Here is a 22828-nt window from a genome sequence, read left to right as displayed (position 1 = left end):
GTCCAAGTCAGAAGATTGTATGGCACAGACCTACTAACTGTGATATTATTCCCCTAGCCAAGTTACAGGTAAGGTCCAAGTCAGAAGACTATGGCACAGACCTACTAACTGTGATATTATACCCCTAGCCAAGTTACAGGTAAGGTCCAAGTCAGAAGACTATGGCACAGACCTACTAACTGTGATATTATACCCCTAGCCAAGTTACAGGTAAGGTTCAAGTCAGAAGACTGTATGGCACAGACCTACTAACTGTGATATTATTCCCCTAGCCAAGTTACAGGTAAGGTCCAAGTCAGAAGACTGTATGGCACAGACCTACTAACTGTGATATTATACCCCTAGCCAAGTTACAGGTAAGGTCCAAGTCAGAAGACTGTATGGCACAGACCTACTAACTGTGATATTATACCCCTAGCCAAGTTACAGGTAAGGTCCAAGTCAGAAGACTGTGTGGCACAGACCTAATAACTGTTATATTATACCCCTAGCCAAGTTACAGGTAAGGTCCAAGTCAGAAGACTGTATGGCACAGACCTACTAACTGTGATATTATACCCCTAGCCAAGTTACAGGTAAGACTCAAGTCAGAAGACTGTATGGCACAGACCTACTAACTGTGATATTATACCCCTAGCCAAGTTACAGGTAAGGTCCAAGTCAGAAGACTGTATTGCACAGACCTACTAACTGTGATATTATACCCCTAGCCCAGTTACAGGTAAGGTTCAAGTCAGAAGACTGTATGACACAGACCTACTAACTGTGATATTATACCCCTAGCCAAGTTACAGGTAAGGTCCAAGTCAGAAGACTGTATGGCACAGACCTACTAACTGTGATATTATACCCCTAGCCAAGTTACAGGTAAGGTCCAAGTCAGAAGACTGTATGGCACAGACCTACTAACTGTGATGTTATACCCCTAGCCAAGTTACAGGTAAGGTTCAAGTCAGAAGACTGTATGGCACAGACCTACTAACTGTGATATTATACCCCTAGCCAAGTTACAGGTAAGGTCCAAGTCAGAAGACTGTATGGCACAGACCTACTAACTGTGTTATTATACCCCTAGCCAAGTTACAGGTAAGGTTCAAGTCAGAAGACTGTATGGCACAGACCTACTAACTGTGATGTTATACCCCTAGCCAAGTTACAGGTAAGGTTCAAGTCAGAAGACTGTATGGCACAGACCTACTAACTGTGATATTATACCCCTAGCCAAGTAACAGGTAAGGTCCAAAATCAAAAAGGTAGTTTTGCACAGACCATTATGACCCTTGACAAATTACAGATCAGATCAAGGTCAGCCAGAAACTGGCATAGACCTAAAAGCTTTGACATCTTGCACTTTTGCTAAGTCACAAGTAAGATCAAGTTCAGGAGATTGTCTGGCACAGGCCAATGAATTGTGATAGCACCCTCTTTGCTAACATGGTACAATGTTTACCAAAAAGACACTGCACTTGTTTATGCCCACGCTGTAGTTTTACCCTGGTATGTATTTGGTATCTGTTCCCTAACTTTAGTTTGCCTCTCAACCAAATTTAATGAAACTAATTCACAATGAATACAAATAAAATTGAGAATGGAAACGGGGAATGTGTCAAAGAGACAACAACCCAAACAAAGAGCAGATAACGGCCAAAGGCCACCAATAGGTCTTCAATGCAGTGAGAAAGGAAACACAGATCAAATTCGAGTTTGTTGACCTTGAATTTTGTTTGATGTTGCCTGTTTTATAGAACCTGGCTACTGTGGTAAATATTATATGGTACATTTACGTGATGATGTAATATGCTTTGAGTTCTGCAATCTCACAAAGCTCTTAATTTATGAAATGTCTTTAGCAATTAACATTTAACTTTATCTAAAAACACATAAAAAGATGTGTTGAAACTATAAAATATGCCGATTAATGATCTCAGTTAAGCTGTTAAAATTTAAGTTTATTGAAAGTGAAATATCAACTTGTTATCACAAATTTATTCATCAGTCTGCAATGGTAGATTTGATGTTAAAATGCATGTTAGAAAATAAATAGGATAATAAACAGGAAAATTTAGGAATAGTACACAGTCAGATCTGAATAATAAAAATATGTGCTTTATAAAGATGATTCAACCATTCATTATATTTCACAGTTAGGTGATGATATAACTTAAGATCATGTCCAATAAAATATCTTAAGCTGGAATAAGTTTCTTCAAATGACATATATTATATTTTTCAAGCGAAAAGAATCTTTGACTTCACTTAAAAATATATCCAGATACAGTAAAGGGTAGTCTTGGAACACATGCCTAATGAGAAGGCTTTGTTAAGATTGGAATAAGGATTGAAGCCACATGAAATATCATAAATTATATGTCTGAAGTGTTATGCCATTTTAGTGAGATTTTACCTGTGCATTAAATGTTTAGACATCATAGCAAAGTCTAGTATTAGTTTTTGCCTTTAAGTTATCTCCCCTTCATTGATAAAAATAAGATAATTTACAAAATAGCTATGGTTAATGATGGACCTTGAATTCCTGAAGATAAATGATAATGTTGCCTTTTAAGACAGGAAGTAATACAATACAAGATTTATTGTGATCAATAATTAGGTTGTGGTTAGGTATGAGTCATCATCGGGTATAATACTGCAGATTTCTATAGTTTTTTGTTTGCTTTTCACCTTAGACCTTGGTGATTTGTTGACAAATATGCTCATTGATATTATAATCCTGTTGCACACTATAATAGGGAAATTGAAAGGGGGACTTGAACAGGAAATTATTAATTTTTCGGTAAATTTAAATCGATCTGTAATAATTCTTTTTAAATATTCATGAAAAAAATCCAATATCTCGTTATGTCAGCTACACAAATGCTATATGGTTTAATGTACAAGAAGGAAACAAAATGCAATGTAATTATCTAAAGTCCTTTTTGCCTCACTTAGTACCCCTGTATAATAACAGTACTTTATGCACACCTTGTGGGTAGAGAGATGTAATGATATCTGTAATATTAGATAGTGGTTTTCTCTATAAACACCTGTTCAATGGATGATAAACGGAGTAGAAGATTTAGGTTACTACTATGGAATAAGATGTGTCCAGGATTGTGCTGCTGCTATTTATTTGTAAATATTTCAATCATTTTCTTAAGTTATATTCATAGCAAGGTACAGTAGCAGTGATTAGGAGGAAAGTTTTAGACAGTGGTCTCAGATTCATACAAAATAGATAGATAGATTTGTTTGATTGATGACTGTGTAAAGTCTAGTGGCAAATGTTTACATATTTAGAAAGAGAACATTATTAAGTGATATGCATATTAATCCTGCTTTGTACTAGATGGACAGACTTTAACGTGATAGTTCACAATGCAACAGTCTGCAGGAAGACATATCAACCTACCAGGAAACATTATTTTCTTTTTCTGAGTCAACTGGTCTTTACTTTCTCTACTAAATGTCTTTGTTTTGACCTGACAGGGTAGGAAGACACAATTTTCTGCACTCTTAGGCAAGCATGATCCCAGACACAACCTAGGTGGTAGATTCTCTGACTTTGGGTCTGTCCACTCAAGTCAATGGGGAGTCAATATCATGTTACTGTATAGTTATAACTTCTGAGATTTGAATAATTTTAATAGATGTCCATTATCTTATGCATCCCAAGCACTGCTACACATGTATAGCTAAGGTTACAGGAAAACTGTGTATATGGTTTCTAATCTTTTACAGTTAATATTAACTTTTATGTATGCTTCAAGAACTTATTCCTGTAGACCGTCACTCTTCATAGACCCTAAATCAATCTATAATTTATCACCAGTATTGTGTGCAGATTAACAATATTTTCTATATTTTTAGACATTTGCATACTTTTATTTGTAGACCTTGAAACAGAACACAGAAGTTAGGAATGAGGATTTGGACAGATTATCCTCCAAACGAGAAATATCTACACAAACTCCAGTGGCACAAACAGTAAGTACATGTATTAACATCTGTTATTATAGTTAAACTTTGGCTTTTCCTGGATGAATATTCAGTTCCATTCCTGTATATTCTGAAAGTACTGTATGCTGAGACTGTATGTCAGGAAATATCTACCAGTAGATGATTATATTGATATTATATAGTGAGTCAATGTATTTTAATTGCAAACAAGGTAATATAAATTACCATAATGAACAACCGATAAAAAATTCTCTAATATAAGAATTGTTTCTTTGCTTTTTTGGAAGGTAGGTCCAATTCTTAGTAAACAATATAAATTAATGCTTCTTCAGTTCCTTTTCTCAGTATAACTTAATTATGTATTTGGAAATAAGATTTAACATTAAACTGTACTTCTGCAATACTTCAAAAACAATAGTTTGGTATATTTTTTCAGGATAATGAATTGATAAGAAAAAAAACCAGGATTAATAATAAGATATTTGTTTTGTCAAATTATTGTCTGTTGGGAAATGAATTATTTGTGTTCAGTGTTTAAGTAAGGATAAGTTTGGGAAATCTATTAAAATCAAAATTATCAGCTAAAAGTTGACTTATTTTAGTTCTAATTCAGAATATGGGGACTATGACAGAAAAAATGTTAGAAAATAAATAAATTTCATACTAGAGTACACCTTTGAAACAAGCCAACAAGAGTTATTTCCCTTGCACTGTAAATATGTTGGCAAGCAACTCCATGCCAACTAAATAAAATGGCAAACAATAAAATAAAACGCAAAGTCTGCAAGATAATTTTCTAAGATAAGATTTTATGTTTATTATCTTTCAAAGTTGGTAATTTCACAGTTTCTTGAAAGCTTGAACAAATAAATTTTCTAGATGTTTTTTACTTAAAATTGGAAACATTTCACTGAAGTGATAAGTACTTTGATTTTACAAGATTATCAACTTTTTATCTCATTATTTATATCAGCAATTTAATATTGTAATGCTGATTTGATATTCAGAAAAACAATCATGCTGAAGTTCATTGATTGAGATTATAAAAGGGGGTTGTTAAGATTTCAAAAACTAGTTTGACCCCACAGTATGTTTATGAGTCTGTACTAGGTCAGTAACCTTGTAAGTGGTTGTTTTGCATCATTTTTGTCGAGCCTGCAACTTTTGTTGCAGAAAGCTCGACATAGGGATATTGATCTGGCGGCGGTGGCTACGGCGGCGGCGTTAGCTAACTTCTTAAAAGCTTTATATTTTAGAAGGTAGAAGACCTGGATGGTTCATACTTTATATATAGATGCCTCATGTTATGAACTTTCCGTCAGTCACATGTCCAATGTCCTTGACCTCATTTTCATGGTTCAATGACTACTTGAAAAAAAAGTTAAGATTTTTTGTAATGTTAAATTCTCTCTTATTATAAGTAATTGGATAACTATATTTGGTATGTGCATACCTTGCAAGGTCCTCATGCCCGTCACCGGCCGTCAGACAGTTTTCACTTGACCTCGACCTCATTTCATGGATCAGTGAACAAGGTTAAGTTTTGGTGGTCAAGTCCATATCTCAGATACTATTTTAAAGCAAAAGGTCTAGTATATTCGGTGAATGAAATGATTGTAAGGTGTACATGTCCAACTGGCAGGTGTCATCTGACCTTGACCTCATTTTCATGGTTCAGTGGTTATAGTTATGTTTTTGTGTTTTGGTCTGTTTTTCTTATACTATATGCAATAGGTCTACTATATTTGGTGTATGGAATGATTGTAAGGTGTACATGTCTAGCTGACAGGTGTCATCTGACCTTGACCTCATTTTCATGGTTCAGTGGTCAAAGTTATGTTTTTGAGTTTTGCTCTATTTTTCTTATGCTTTATGCATTTGGTCAACTATATTTGGTGTATGGAAATATTTCATGATCTATATGTCTGTTAAGCAGATTTTATTTGACCTTGACCTCATTTTCATGGTCCATTGCTAAGTGGTAAGTGTTTGGGTTTTGGTCTGTTTTTATTAATTTATAAGCAATAAGTTAACTATATTTGTTGTATTGAAGAATTGTTAGCTGTGCATGTCTGCCTGGCATGGTTCATCTGACCTTGACCTCATTTTCATGGTTCATTGTTCAATGTTTTGTTTTCTTGGTTAATGTTGAGTTTATGTGAGTTTATATCAACATAATATCAATGATAAGTAAAGAAGGCAGACATTTCAGCGGGTGCACTCTTGTTATCTTAAGTGTGATTTTTTACAAGTGGGAAAATTTGAGGTTGATGGCAAATCTTTGATTGTCTTTGTTTAATTCATTTACATCTTTTCTTGAACTTTATGTAATTTAATACTTGACACAAGTCTACTCTGTTGAAAACCTCCTGCTGTTGAACTCTAGGTGGCTTTTTGTTTTTTTTGTGTGTCTATGGGTTGCTGTCTCCTTGACATGTACCTCTGAGTATAATTTAATTTCAATGTTTTTTTTTATATGATTAGGAATTTAACATTATATTACAATTCTGTGAACAGTATTTAGGAGGTAGTCCGTAGTGTGTTACAGACAGATTTCTTTCAATTGAATTTATTGACCCTTATGGAACTTGTTAGTAAATGGTTCAATTAGAAAAAAAATTATAGTGATGGTCCTGAAAAAACCCCACCAGGTAACCATTTAACCACCATATTTTTCCAACAAAAGTTCCATTGGATGGAGCACTAGACCATTTAAAGAGTTCACATAGCTTCTTAAGATTGTATGTGTAAACAGAAGTCAGGTTGACAGACTACGGTAAAAACTTTGTCCACCTTTTTCCTCACATTTGAGATCTTAACATGCAATGAGCATTGATGCTTTGATACAGAAATATATGTTAAAAACTTAGGTTTTACCATAGACTTTTAAGAAATAGATAGGTCCAGAAATATATGTTAAAAGCTTGGGTTTTACCATAGACTTTTAAGAAATAGATAGAACAATGTCTTTTTTTTTTACATTCCTGATCTAATCAAACTAAATGTCAGATATGTCCCTTCATGCGTACTTAAAGATTATTGTTAACAATAGAAACATAAAATAGATTAGATATTTTTGTCATGTACAGATTGAATCTTAATAAATGGATAACAAATGCATAACAGTTTCCTTTTAAAGCAAAGGATTACTATACAGATTTTTTTTCTTGGAATGGGTTAGACAGTTAGTTGGAATAGAATTTTTTGTAACTTACGCCAATATGTGATTATGCTTCACCAGAAGTAAGATACAATTGCTGAAAGACCCCTCATTAAATTATTGAAATCTATCTTTTTGCATTAACCTTTATAAACATCTTGGTTTAAATCAATTGCACAATTATGCTATTGGTGTATATTAAATATATATTAAACCTATATGTAGGGGCAGGTTAACATTGAATTGGCTATGATAGTTTTAACAGTCTTTGAATATTCTGACAAAATACTTAAATCATATTTTTTTGGAGAGCTGAATTAACAAATTCCAGATAATGTGGACTAATGATTTAGCATTTGCTGGGAAGGAATTTTTGTGGATTCTTTGACAATTAACATTTGTAAGGTACATGCTATTTTATGGATTTCATGCCTATTAGTATTAAAACCATAATTTTAATTGGTCTACATTGTACAAATTCCTGTAGGCTGGTATGCAGAACTTTTTCCATAGGTATAAGTGGTGTTCCATATTTCATTTCTGCACAAATTAGTAAAAATTTCATAGCAGTTCCAGTGTTAATTAAGAAATGTCAGCATTGAATAACAGCATTAGAATAGACTTCTGATTGTCATGCAGCAAAAAAAGATGGTTTGAAATGCAGTTGGAAAAAAAACCCTCTTATATGTTTCATTTATGGGGAAAGACATTTTTTAAAAGGCTTCTTTGCAAACAAACTTAGATTGGTATAATCATCCAAGCCTCAAAAGATTTAATTCCCAATACCAGCTGCATCTTGGGATTCAAAAGTTGCCAGGAAAAGTAAAAAAGTAAATATACTCTTGTAACCTATATAAAAACATTGTTTGAATTAGAAGTATTGTCCTCATGTGATATTTATGAATTATAAATGATTTACAATAAATGTAAATTATATAGTACACATGTATAGGAATACAGATCGTATGATTCATACAAATATTTCAGGGCGTTACATGCAAATAAAGTTTGGTTGATGTGACAAAGTTTTGAAATTAATGTTTGTACATGTTAAATTCATTATGTCATATCATTATGTTTGCTCCTTGCTGCTGTTGTATAGTATATGTCAGTTGGAAACTAGCTGTTGGGAGGGAAATGATGATTGGTAAATTTATAGTTTGTTGAAATGAAAATGGCTATAACAGATGGGTAAATATAGAATAGGCCTACATTTCTTGTTTCTCGCTCACTGATTCAATAGGTGTTCCATAAGAGTGAAAGGTTGAAATTATAATTAGCAATAATTTGTTTAATGCATACTTTGGTAGGGACCATTCTTACAAACTATGGTAAATCATTACATTGATTTTGAGGTCACCATGTCAAAGATCAAGGTAGTAGTTACTTTAAAAAGACCGAAAGTGGTTTCTGGATGCTAAATCGAATGAAAAATATGAGGAAAAAGATTTCTATGAATGTTATGTTACTATTCATAAGGTCAAGGTCAAGGTTACTAAAACGTGACAGACTATTGTACAGAAAAAGGGGTTTTAGGATGCATTATATGAGATTACAATCTTGCATGGATATGTGGTCACATATAATAAGAGGTCTAAGGGGAAGATCATTATTAATTTTCAAGTCACTTGGACTAAGATCAAGGTAATATAAGAAAATATATTTGTGTTAGACAATATAACTGTTTGAAATCATGATTTATGAGAGGGGAGGCCCCGGGCTCTTGTGAGCTTACTCACTAAAGCTCTTTAATGTTTTAGGAATGTTTTTTCATGGTAGAAATAATGATAAATGATGATCAGACAAAAATGCTACTGTTAGAATGAATTGTTGTATTTTAATTTATGACAAATGATCTTCTTTTCAACAAAAAGCAACCTAGCATAGCAGATTATGATTCATATAAATTGTATACATCTAACTGTAATCAAAAGGTCACAAATTATAATCATAGGTAATTTATAGTAAAACTCATTACACTTTTGATGTTTATGCTAATAGATAAACCACAAAAATTATATAAGCATCTATCTATTGAGTAAAACAACCTGTCATATATGATATACATCAAATTAACATAAACATATGGGCAGTTAATACAAAGGGATACTAGAGGTATCAGAAAGGCAGATGTGATCAGGGATAACACAGGAATTAATTTATCTGATCACTGCTTGATTAGTGATCTACTAGGTTTTGACAAGTATCCATCCCCCAGGGGGAGGTTATCAGAAGAATGGATAGTTACATGTGGTATCTTACATGTAGTAAAGACAGATGTTTATGTGTGATAAAATACTCTATTCTTTTAAGACGTCATTCAGACAAAAAATTAGGAGGTGAAAAGTGCGGAATTGTTTCAATAATGAGATAGAAGTTACTGATTACATTCCTGTTATGTGTATTGGCTTGACATTAGAAGTTTTTTGTGTAATAAATAATTACTTAGTGTTATTTATGTTTGCATTCTTCACTCTAACAAGTGTCTGAAGTTAAGTTTGGTTTGGGAAAAAACATTGAAATGGATTGAATATGGATCAAATTATTGGAAGTTAGAAGTGAGGAGTCGTGACACGGTTCACATGAGCTAATTGTGTCTGAATTTTATAAAGGATATATTGATAGTAATCTAAGAACTGGATTGTATATCAGATAGAAGATCATTGTGTTAGAATAAGATTTTTTGTTGATTTGTATAATTTTTCTTACTTAAATTGTTTAAGGTGTGATTCAAATGTTTAAAAGTCAATAAGAGTTTCATATTTAAAAGTGTTTGTATAAAAAGGAAGAAGTTTTTAATTCTATTGTAAAAGTGCTCGACATTGACAAATACTTTGAATAATATAAATATAAGATAATAAGAAATTCTATAGTGCATATTATATAACAAATTCAAACATTTATAATAATTTAAACCGTTTATGAGCTTGTGTACAGTTAACATGTTATAATAGTGCATGTTTTTCAAGGACATGTTTGCTTTAACACGGGACATTGTTGTAAATTCCGGAGGAAAGGATAAGGAAGGATGTATTAATAATTTGTGAAGTACTACAGATATGTGGATTATAAAGTCAACATAGTCAACTTATACAGAAACAAGAAACTTTATCATTTATCTAGTACGACCCAGCTACCGCTGGAGTCAAAGTATCATGTGACTTGTAAATACGATAACTGACGAGACATATTTAAAAAGGAAATAAGAGAAGATCATGAAACTTTCATATATTAGCATTTAAAAAATGATGTAGATATTATTTAATTTGAAGAAGAGTTATGCCGAGTTGAGATTATGATTACTTGATAGTTCAAGTGGATATTATCTGTGTAGTAGAATATACAAGGGAGACTACTGAGTAAAAACATGCCTTTAACTGTAACTGTTATTAGCATACATACCTAAATTGGATATAAATGACTGTTATTACTAATTGGATATTTATGACATTAGGAACATATATTTATAGAATGGAAATTTTATTGAAGTTTTTGGCACCTTACATTTGATTATATATTTAAAATCTATGCAGTGTGGGGAAGTTAATACGACTAGTGTTATTTGCGTCCACATGAGGGATTACATACAGGTGATGGGAGTTGGTGATTTTACTACAAGGAATACATTATATCTGGAATTAACAATTAGCCTCTTTCTCATATTAGCTCCTTTATTTTACATTTTATATGTTTTCTGTTTAAAGAGACGAGAACATCCCAAGAATATACGAACTGGTTCCATCAAAAGTGGAGGAGCACCACAAACAAGTCCCAATGTCTCACGCAAGGTAAGTTTTCATACTCTGATTATTGTTTCCTGTTTCTTGTTTTATATAGAATAGACCTTTGGTTTTCCCATTTGAATGGTTTTATACTAGTAATATTTGGGGCCCTTTATAGCTTGCTGTTCAGTGTATGTCAAGGCTCCAGGTTGAAGGCTGTACCTTGACCTATAATGGTTTACTTTTATAAATTGTTATAACTTGGATGGAGAGTTGTCTCATTGGCACTCATAGTCATACCACTTTGTCTTATATCTATATTCATTGCTTTTTGTAGATATAGTCTTCTGTGTTCTTATTTACAAACATAGCAAACTTCACAGTCTTCTGTGTTCTCTTATTAAAAACATGCCAAACTTCACATTGGGTTATATCCCTTGATTCATACATTCAGACATCTGAATGGGACCTAAGTCTTATATTGTCCTTTGCATTACTGGACTTTTGACCTGTGAATTAAACTTAATAGTCCCTTGTCCATGCAATACCAAACCCTAATTAGATCTTATACAGATAATGAACAAAATAGTTGAAGCTATACATAAACATTTACAAAGTTTATGCTAATTTATGCAAATGTGCTATACTTTATTACTGCTGAATTATGGATTGTCAAAGTAGGTCACAAGAATTGAACTAGATGAAGATTGGTCTATATATATGTTTCCGAAGTTTGGTAGACTATTATTTGAATTAAAAAGTTTTTGGCCATTTTCTGAACATGACATAAATTCAGAATTCTGAAAACTAGGGTCTGAAACAATACTCAGTAATTTAATGGATCTCACATTTTTATCATGTTGTTTGGATTTCAATGACGAGTTGAAAATTATTTGCGTATTATTCAAAACCACAACAAAACAATAAGGAAGAAATTATATTTGCAAAAATAAAATCCCTCTTAAATGTCACAATGTTTTCCTTTTCCCTATTATCTTTGAAGTTTTAAATAATTATTATGAAAAAGAAAACAAATTGTACATAAGGTATATACATATCCAACTGATATATGAGAAACACTTAATTGTCACTGGTCAACTCAAGGTTGCACAAATAATTTTTACTTTTGAACTTTAACACTACAGAGGTCACTGATCTTTGATTTAAAGGTCAATTATGATTACTCAGTGGGACCTTGGTTTATCTTTTCAATTACCCTGTTAATGTTTAATTGATGACTTCTATGGTAACGTATTGCTGGGCAGAATATTACTTATTAACCACTTATAATATTAGAATTCTGCATCTCGTCAAAAGATCAAAACTTACACAAAGCTGTAAATTTTCTGTTTATTGGCTCTAAAATGACAAGATAACAACTTACATTGACTTAAGTATAAATGAAGGCAAGGTATAAATAAATTACTCATTATTATTTTGACTGAAAAAATATAGTTGTTTTACCTGAGTGTCCCTGTTCTTACAGGATCTTGTTCTGTAGTTAGTTCAAATCCTGATGTTCTTGTCTGAACTTGTAAATAAAAAAGACTTGTCTAAAAAAACACTTCACATGTCCAGTTTTAAAAAAGAGTTTTGTTGTCCTCCATTGCATGATGATATACATAATATATACTTGAAGTTTTCTCCCTCTGTCTGTCCTTCAATCTGAAACACAACCATACTTAGAAAGAAGTCGACATCAGCTATCTTGCCTAGTCCCCCTTCAGCTAGTTACTTTTTAATGCTTTGAATGATACAATATAGCTTGACAGTATTGCTTCCCACCACCAAAGGGTATGGTACATATGAGAATGGCCTATCTATCTGCTAGATTAGGTCACAAACAAAGTTTCATATATTGCCCTAGTACAGATACATTTTAAAAATTGTGTCCTCTTTAGAATTTTTGTATGCCATTAGAGATATTAATGATACTTGGTATAATTGTTGCCCACTACACTGCTTTACTTATACTGTTAATGAAATCTTTACACTAAATCCAAAGGATATGATCTGATTGATACTTAAAATTGAGAATGGAAGAGTAAATACTTAATTATTTGTTTTCATCGGCTTTGAATTATGGCATTTATTAACTGCAAGCACTTTGAGATTGGTTCTTTTTGTCTAATTTCTTAATGTTAGTTATTATGTACTTAATGCTAATCTGGCGAGTTGAGATAATTGCAGAGAGTTGGGGTTCACAAATTTTGAGCTTTGTGCTATTGGTTTAATTGAACTTTGTAGAAAGCATGTTTTGAAAAACCCTACATTTACAATATCTGATTATTTTCCTGCCCCATTGCAAGAATTTCTTTCCCAACCACAGAAATTTCCTTGTTCGTTGGGCCTTTCCTGTCTTAGTAAGTTAATAACTCAAGTAAGTAATGATATGTAATATATTACTAACAATACAAAATAAGTACATTTGGCAGAAAAGTGTGTTTATTGATTGTAGTTAATGACATAATACATTGTAATTAAGATAATATGTATATTACAGGTTGTTTTATCAGGCGTATCGTAATCAACATCAACAAATGATGATAATTTATAAAAAAAATACATAAGCACTTGTCAAGCGGCCAAATCATGTACTGTTACCCCTAACTGGCTAGTTAGACTAATGTTATTAATGTAATAGACAGTGGGTGAAAGTCTTGGCATCATATCCATCTAATTACATTATCTGTCTGAGTGTTCTAAATTATCGAATTTATATTTTTTATATTTCACTTTATTTGAAGTTTTATTGTAATGATATAATATAAGAATATGGACATGTAGTATAATTGCCAATGAAACCACTATCCACCAAAATTAAGATGTTAGCAGTAGAAGTTTATATTGTTGTTCATAGTTTTTAAAGAATTCATTTCCAACGATTAGAAAAAAACACAAGTACTTTTAGAAAGCTGAAAATTTATCACTAGACCTTGTTAGCTCATAGCCTATAAGATAAGAAATTGCCCGTCACTGAATGTTTAATTTATACTCAGAAGGTCATTTTTGTGGTAAAAATGATTTTATATCTTAACTGATTTTATTATAATTGGTTGGTATGGCAACAGATTTAATATCTATAATTATGAAATATAAGATGTTCGTTTAAGGACATGCCAGGTTTATAGCTTAAAGAAGTAAATCACATATCAGGACATTGTATGCTGATGATGTACACCTTATTAGAGATTTAATACTCTAGTTATTTAAATCTTAAGAAAAGTAAATACTTCATGGTCTATTTAAACAAGGAAATAAGAAAATATGTGTGAAATTTATAAAAAAGTAGCTTTGTAAAACAAACAAAACAGTAGAAATTTAAATGTGAACGATGAAAATAATGTCTTGGTATGGAGAAACTTCGGATGTTGTTATGCGGAAGTCACAAATGGTAAGCAAAAAACTTCTGTCAGAAATTCCTGATAAAGTACAGAATTATGTCATCCTTATGACACTACTACATAAAGTTATCCATGTATATATTTCTGACTCTTTATCAAAATAAGGAGATGTTGTGTAATTGAGACAATTGATTTCGCATAAAGTGGTTTAAGCAATTATACTTATAGGCCTTTACCAATGAGAAAACCTGATTGTCAGCTGGAAAACTGTATTTATTCTCATACAAAATTGAGTAGCATTATGTGAATAATCTGCAGAAACAAAGATATAGATCCTTGCAATTTGTCCACAAAAAAAGGTTTATGTCATTAAAGCACATCTTATTCAATATTCCAAAGATTTCCTTGTATGAATTGGAAGTCTATAAAGCTAGAGAAAAATAAAAAATGTATAATACTAACATAAAAGGCAGTAAACTGGCTTCCTTCTTCCTTGCTTCCTTAATTACTGATTGTCATTAGAGGACTGTAATACATTAGAATAAATAAGTTATCTTTGATTTTGAATTATTAATCAAAATGCATTTGCTTCCATTGAAAGTTGCCCAGTGGCTTACAAAGTGCACATGTCTTTTAAGTTAGTGTCTGTCACTTAAATCAAGTTTTGTCTGTTATTTTGTAGTTATATCTATTTATGTAATTAAGAACTTATCCCAGTTTTGTAAATGTGCTGACATCATTAATCATACTGATTGGCAATTCTTTCAGACCTGTTATCATGGTTATCCACAGAATAAAAACAATAAAGAAAAAGGAATATGCACACTCTCAATATTCCATAAGGAAATATTCAAAATTAAAAGGATATTATGAGGATTTGAGGTATTTCAAATAACTATAGGTAGTTGTATTTTACCCCCAAAAAATGGAGACAAAAAAATGATCAAGCTGCATTGTATTGAACTTTTCACTTATACATGGCTTCCATCCAATTATTTAGCTATAAATTGATATTTACTTTGTTCTTATTTCTATTTCAGCAAAGATTTTCCCGACAGGATTCCAATTCGTCTCAAAGTAGTTCTAGTCGACATGATAGCTTTAAGGAGGTAAATGGTGAGAATGTCAGAAGACGCAGCAGTCAGTCATCTCAATCAACTCAAGCAGGGTATTCATCATCCAGTCCACCGGTGCCCTCGTCAGTACTGAGACGGGAATCATCCACAGACATGTCTCCACGAGGATACGATTCTCCAAGGTCAGGTCGTGCTCACTCAATGCAACGATCTGTTTCAGAAGTTACACCCAGTGCACTTCCTGTTAGATCAAATAGCTACCGTTTTACAAATTATGGTCGAGATGATTCGCAACCACATTACGCAAAGATCCGTGCACATGATGACTCTGACTTATCATATTCAAACAGATCTAAACGTCATGGAAGTGACTACGGAAGCCGTTCAGACTCTTACAGTTCACCTAATCCTGAGATGTATAGCTCAGCCTTCGGTTATTCTACAAACCAAAACAGTGTTCCCCAAGAATTACATGATAGGTTATATAGTCCAGTCTTAACTACAAATAAAGACCAAGAATGTATAGCATTCAGTCAAGACATAGTGGCACAACAAGGACATGCAAGTCCTATTCCACAAAAACAGAAACTAAGATCATTTCCACGTACTAATCCATCTTTTGTAGGTGTTCCAAAACGTAATGGAAGTACAACCTACAAAAGATTAAATGTAGAACAACAGCCTGTGTCATATGAACCTACCTCTGTTCCTGACCCAGGGACATTTGGAACGTCAGACATTGTAATAGCACCGGGGGATTATGTTGGAGGACATTATTATCATCCACATGAGAGATCTGACAGTGATACTTCACATTCATCAACTAGGGCAGTGCGACATGAGCGAGCGGACAGTCAGACTTCATTCTCATCTCGTAATAGGGATTTATCAGACTCACAATCGTCACAAGGATCATTGCGAGATATGCATTCTTCCCATGGGTCTTTGCGTCTGCAACAATTACAGAGTGAAATGAAAGGATTTAACGATAGTATTTCATCTAGAGGTTCACATAAAAGTGCTGGTGACATTGACATTGTTCATGTGAAAAGTGGCAGTCAATTGTCACATGACTCAAGAGTTTCGGATGATTCGGAACCTGATTATGCAAATGTACCAACACAAAGTGAACGGACGCCTAGTTTTCCTACAAACTTAAATGACGCAACAAATTTTAAAGAGGTATTAAAAGACAACCAAAATATTGTAAATTATCCGGAAGACTTTCAGCCGAACACTAACAGGCATTCAAGGGAAAAAGTGATATTAAACTACCCACATGACTTTCAGATTGATCCTAGTATGTTAAATGAACAGTATGGTCACTTGATGAATAGAGGTCATAGGTCAGCTCCAGTTTTTGAGAATTTCCCTGGAGAAGGTATGTTATTAATATTGTTATCATTATGATCGTTATTATCAACAAAGATATTGTACTTGATCAATGGAATGTCTTATGCCATAGCATCTGTAGGAATAACATCTAAAGATCTGTGAGGGGAATAATTATTAATCTCTTCATGATGAATGATTATATTGTCTACATAATTATATTCTATAGAGTATCATAACCTAACCTTTTTCTAATCAGGAGAGGTATATAGGTATTATTTTGTGTTTGTATTCATTCTCGATTTTTTTCTTTTTGCTCTTAGCATGATTTTGGAATACAATTTGTTTTTTTAGAAATTTTCAATCATAGTGCATTTTAAAGCCAAAGTTTTGTTAGGTTAGTGGTTGGTTTAGTTGGAAAGGTGGGGGGGGGAGGGGGGGGGGGGGTAGTTCAAAGGAGATGAGGTAGTTTAAATTTTCTTATACATTACTCAAGAAGTGAGCATATAATAATAGGGTTTTGCTTGGATTACTGAGTTAACTTTTTTCCTGTCTCAACAGTGTTTGCCCACAAATGGGCTTAACATAAGCAGCCTTTGAAGGTTTATAAACACTAGTAATAAAATTAATTTGCAAAGTTATGTTAACTGTCTTTTGCTGTTTTCACGATAATTCTATGCTAATTTATTCAAATGCTACATCTTCCCATCTAATCTTTATGTTTGGTAGATTGCAATACAAAACCTTAAGTGTCATTTCCTATTGATGTTTGTATAATTTGTATGTATGGTTATTGATTTGCTTTTCTCCAAACTCATGAAAACATCACTAATGTCTAGACAAATTGTATATTATTTATTACTGTAATATTACAACTTGTCAAAAAATAGGCAGAAATTGGCTAAATACAAAAGAATATCAAAGTAAGAAATTGGTTTCTTAGCATAGCTTGTTTCAGTGATTGTTGCTTTACCCAAGAATTCTGTCTGTGCTTTTTACTGTTCAATACATTACATAAGATGAAAATTTTTGTTATCGTGAGTGCAAACATTGCATATCGTGATCGATTGACTTTATCTTATAAAACAAGTTATGTCTAGTAAGTGGTGTTTTTACTTTACATCAATTATCTTCTGTGCCGTGTAATTGTATCCCTGGTATATTCAAAGAATCAAACTGAAAGTAATGTATCCAGATCATATTTTCTCTTTTTACAGTTTTAATGGTATTTTTGGACTGAGAGTAATCACTCCTTGTTTTTAGTGATTCCCTATAGTGAACGTTTTTATTTTTAAGTGGCTGTACTGTACAAGGATTAGCTTTCTGTTGATTCACAGACGATATGACTTTTTTCTGTTTTAATGGTATTTTTAGACAGGGAGTAATTACTCCTTATTTCCAATGATACCTCACAGTGAATGTTTTATTTTTAACTGATTGTACTGTGTAAATATTAGCTCTGTTTTGTGACACAGACCAGGCTCTTTACCGTTTTAATGGTATATTTGGACAGAGAGTAATCACTCCTAGTTTCTAGTGATTCCCTGATCGTTTTATTTTAAACTGATTGTACTGTAGAAGTATTAGCTCTTTATTAATACACAGACGATAGGCTAGTGTAGATAATACTCCTGAAGGCCAGTGTTGACCATATCTTTGTTGGGATTATGATAAACCACACAAAAATGCAATATTGCAGATATGGTTGATAGATATCGTTTATACTTGAGATAGTGCTAACTGTAAAGTGTTTGTAGAAACGTTTTCAAAGTATTGAAACCAATATGTATAATGCAAAGGAAATTCATTGGGGAAAATACAATGTTATTAGTGTTAGGCTTAGAAGGAAATAAGTAAATAGTTCTAAGGAATAACTCTGATGTATTTGTAAGTATTCCAGCTGTCAGAAGATGTATATCGAAAAAGTGGATCTTAAAAACAAAATTATCAAATTAAAAGGCATAATTTGATAAATTTAAAAAGACCACATGCATGCCCAAAGATTCTTTACAAAAGTAAACAAACATTTTATTCATCATTATTTTTATAACAAAATTCAAACAGATAATAGTTTTCTTCATTTTACTTACATGCTAATATAAAATAGAGAAATATGGTATGAAAACCTATTATGAGACAACTGTCCACCAAAATCCAAATAAAGTAGATGTAAACCATGATAGGGCACAATACGGCCTTAAACAATGAGCAAAATCCATACTTCTAAGTCAGCTGTGTAAGGCCCTTACAAAAGTAGTGTATAGCATGATTTCAAATAACACCATAATTCAACAACAATTTATAAACTGTAAATTTCGGTTTATAATGAGTTTCTAATTAAAAAATGGATGTAAAGACACATTAACAAATAAATAGATATTTATAGAAACTGACCTATGTTAAACACAGTAATAAATTGTGCAGCAGTATAATGTGAAAAAGTGCATTTTATGTTAAGTCAATACTGATAAGAATAGATCAATTGCAATTGGACAAACCTTGTTGCAGTTGTTCTACAAATAAGGACCAGTATTGATTTGGATCAATTCTGCTTATTATAAACAACAAGAACCAAGTGTGGAGAACTAATTGTTAGTAGATTGCTTTTTAAGTGCAGAGAGATAAATTCAAAATTACAGGTAATTCTTTGATGATACTTTCCTTTTTTTCTGGAACATTTCAGGCATTTTCCAAAGTATATAAATATATCCAGGAAATATATATATTACTCAGTGAAGCCCCTTTCATTTTCTCAAATATTAAGTATTGATACATCCACATCAAAACTAAAAATATCTTATCTCAAGTGAAAACATCAGTTGTAAGTGACAAAAAATCTAAAAATAGCTGAGTGGACAATTAATCATTAGGGAATTTCCTCATTTAGGATATATTTATCACCTGTTATCTCGTGTTATCATTAAACTTACACCTTTTTATGAAGTAATCAGTTAATTAAAGACAATAATAATGTTGTTATCAACATCATGAGAGTATTAACAAGTTTGACAATCTGTATGAAATCAGGTAAGAGTCGTACCATATTTTGAAGGTTATTATTTTGTGATACGGGTAAATAATGATATTGTTTCTGTACCACAGGCATTTTTGTGATGTTAAAATAAAGATGTTGTGTCTAAAGGACAGCCAATTTGTGTAACTTGAAAATAACAATATTGTTGCTGAACCATAGACAATTTGGATGTTTGAAAATAATGATATTGAGGTGGAACCACAGACATTTTGTGATGCTGGAAAATACCAATATTTTGTTTTTGATTAGCCGAAAATTTGTGATACTGGAATATAGCAATCTTTTCTCTGAACTGCATACATATTGTGCTTCCCGAAAAATAACGATATCTTGTCTGAACCACAGACAAAGCAGAGCATGCAAGGAAGGGTATTTTCAATCTCAATATTTGGTCAAATTAGTAAGTTTCCATATGCATAAATGTTTCATGTGTATTTAGGAGATCAACCAGATAGTGTTGTGATAATATTTTCCATGTTTTTATTCTGTTTCAGTTGAACTGAACCAAAGTTTTGAGGATGTTGAGGATGCTAGTAACATGTATTCTGTCAACGATTCACCGCCAGGATTCGATCTATCCCATCATACATCATTAAAAAGGAAGAAGCCAGAAAAAGGCGATTCCCTAACAGGAAGTCCAGCCATGGAGAAAAGTCATTCAATGCAAGCTGATATGATGCAACAAAGACCGGCTTCAATGGTTGTCCCATATCAGACAGAAACTAATGTATCAATAAGTCCCAGTATAGGATCTCTAAACAGACAGGTTGGTATAAGATTCATCATCTAGTCCCAGTATAGGATCTCTAAACAGACAGGTTGGTATAAGATTCATCATCTAGTCCCAGTATAGGATCTCTAAACAGACAGGTTGGTATAAGATTCATCATCTAGTCCCATATTAGACAGAAACTAATGTGTCAATTAGTCCCAGTATAGGATCCTTAAACAGACAGGTTGGTATAAGATTCATCATCTAGTCCCATATTAGACAGAAACTAATGTGTCAATTAGTCCCAGTATAGGATCTCTAAACAGACAGGTTGGTATAAGATTCATCATCTAGTCCCATATTAGACAGAAACTAATGTGTCAATTAGTCCCAGTATAGGATCTCTAAACAGACAGGTTGGTATAAGATTCATGATCTAGTCCCATATTAGACAGAAACTAATGTGTCAATTAGTCCCAGTATAGGATCTCTAAACAGACAGGTTGGTATAAGATTCATCATCTAGTCCCATATTAGACAGAAACTAATGTGTCAATTAGTCCCAGTATAGGATCTCTAAACAGACAGGTTGGTATAAGATTCATCATCTAGTCCCATATTAGACAGAAACTAATGTGTCAATTAGTCCCAGTATAGGATCTCTAAACAGACAGGTTGGTATAAGATTCATCATCTAGTCCCATATTAGACAGAAACTAATGTGTCAATTAGTCCCAGTATAGGATCTCTAAACAGACAGGTTATCATAAGATTCATCATCTAGTCCCATATTAGACAGAAACTAATGTGCCTATTAGTCCCAGTATAGGATCTCTAAACAGACAGGTTATTATAAGATTCATCATCTAGTCCCATATTAGACAGAAACTAATGTGTCTATTAGTCCCAGTATAGGACTTTAAACAGACAGGTTGGTATAAGATTCATGATCTAGTCCCAGTATAGGATCTCTAAACAGACAGGTTGGTATAAGATTCATGATCTAGTCCCATATTAGACAGAAACTAATGTGTCAATTAGTCCCAGTATAGGATCTCTAAACAGACAGGTTGGTATAAGATTCATCATCTAGTCCCATATTAGACAGAAACTAATGTGTCAATTAGTCCCAGTATAGGATCTCTAAACAGACAGGTTATTATAAGATTCATCATCTAGTCCCAGAATCAGACAGAAACTAATGTGTCTATTAGTCCCAGTATAGGACTTTAAACAGACAGGTTGGTATAAGATTCATGATCTAGTCCCAGTATAGGATCTCCAAACAGACAGGTTATTATAAGATTCATCATCTAGTCCCAGAATCAGACAGAAAACTAATGTGTCAATTAGTCCCAGGATAGGATCTCTAAACAGATAGGTTGGTATAAGATTCATGATCTAGTCCCAGAATCAGACAGAAAACTAATGTGTCAATTAGTCCCAGGATAGGATCTCTAAACAGACAGGTTAGGCCAACCTTAAAAATATGTTTGTTTGCAGTTTTCCGACTGTACCTTCAGACTGAAGGGTCGGTAGGTAGGAAAAATATTTTATTTTATCAGCCAAAATACAGTTTAAACAACCAAGTTTCTTGTGAAGAAAAAAAAACATTTTAAAACAACAATCACTGGACATGCTGAAAACCAACATCAAATGAACAGGCATTTTCAGATAAAAAACTTTTTAACCAAAACTTTAACACAGTGTCATCCAATTTAAATAAAATATGGTGTTATTATTAAATACTGGAACACTTATAAACAAGGAATGTCATGACTGGAACTGTTTTAAAGAAATATATTCAGACATGTATGCTTCTTGACTAGAATGTTTTCATGAGTAGAGTCTGAGACTACTATAACACAGTGTTATAGTAGTCTCAGGTAGAGTATTTTCATCAGAAAAAATGTATATATTATAGATTTATAAGACAATTATTAAAGAGTGTATTTTTAATAAAAAAAAAATAACCATTGAATCTTCCTCAATTGAAAAAAAGGCAACTTGAAAAAAAAGTATTAAGACATCCGACTGTTTTCATATTTCTAACAATATTTAATTATATGTGATAAGGTTATATTTTTGCCAGGCTTTAATGAAAACCAAAGAAATCTAAAGTTTGGGGTGAAATCCATAGCACCCCATTAAAAGTAAATGGTCTGTACTGAAATGTTTTTAATGCATAAAAAAAATTGGCAGCATAGCTCCTAATGACATGTTTTAATTGAATTCACACAGGCCACACAGTTTGGGTATATTTATATTTAATATTGTAAGAAAGAGAATAATTGCAATGAGTGGGGCAGCCCCCCTTATCCTAAAGGAGCATACTCATTGCAATCGAAGATAGATTTAATATAGAGAGAGTATATTTATTTTTCAAGCTAACCATTCATTTTCTCTACATCTTTGTGTAGTTAGGGTTGCTTCTTATTGATTTGGCATGATCTATACCCATTAACATTTCAAATGAGCCCTTCCTCCGTACAGG

The 22828-nt window shown here is 32.6% G+C and overlaps 1 protein-coding gene across 9 annotated transcripts in view; it reads left to right on the top strand.

Moving 5' to 3' along the window:
- The window catches only part of LOC134685107 (rho GTPase-activating protein 39-like), a 94328-nt gene that overhangs the window by 51814 nt on the left and 19686 nt on the right, over positions 1 to 22828 (top strand). For 8 of the 9 annotated variants that reach the window (XM_063544547.1, XM_063544545.1, XM_063544544.1 and 5 more), the window contains 4 exons: positions 3889 to 3981; positions 10819 to 10902; positions 15221 to 16637; positions 20117 to 20388. In XM_063544547.1, coding sequence (XP_063400617.1) covers positions 3889 to 3981; positions 10819 to 10902; positions 15221 to 16637; positions 20117 to 20388 — 1866 coding nt within the window. Of the gene's footprint in view, positions 1 to 3033; positions 3130 to 3888; positions 3982 to 10818; positions 10903 to 15220; positions 16638 to 20116; positions 20389 to 22828 lie in introns of those variants that run through there. The other variant, XM_063544551.1, reaches the window with a different exon arrangement.

The sequence above is a fragment of the Mytilus trossulus genome, chromosome 9, assembly GCF_036588685.1.
Source record: "Mytilus trossulus isolate FHL-02 chromosome 9, PNRI_Mtr1.1.1.hap1, whole genome shotgun sequence".
NCBI lineage: Eukaryota > Metazoa > Mollusca > Bivalvia > Mytilida > Mytilidae > Mytilus > Mytilus trossulus.
Note: the sequence above shows the minus strand (reverse complement) of the source record. Positions and strands in the feature narration are given on the sequence as shown.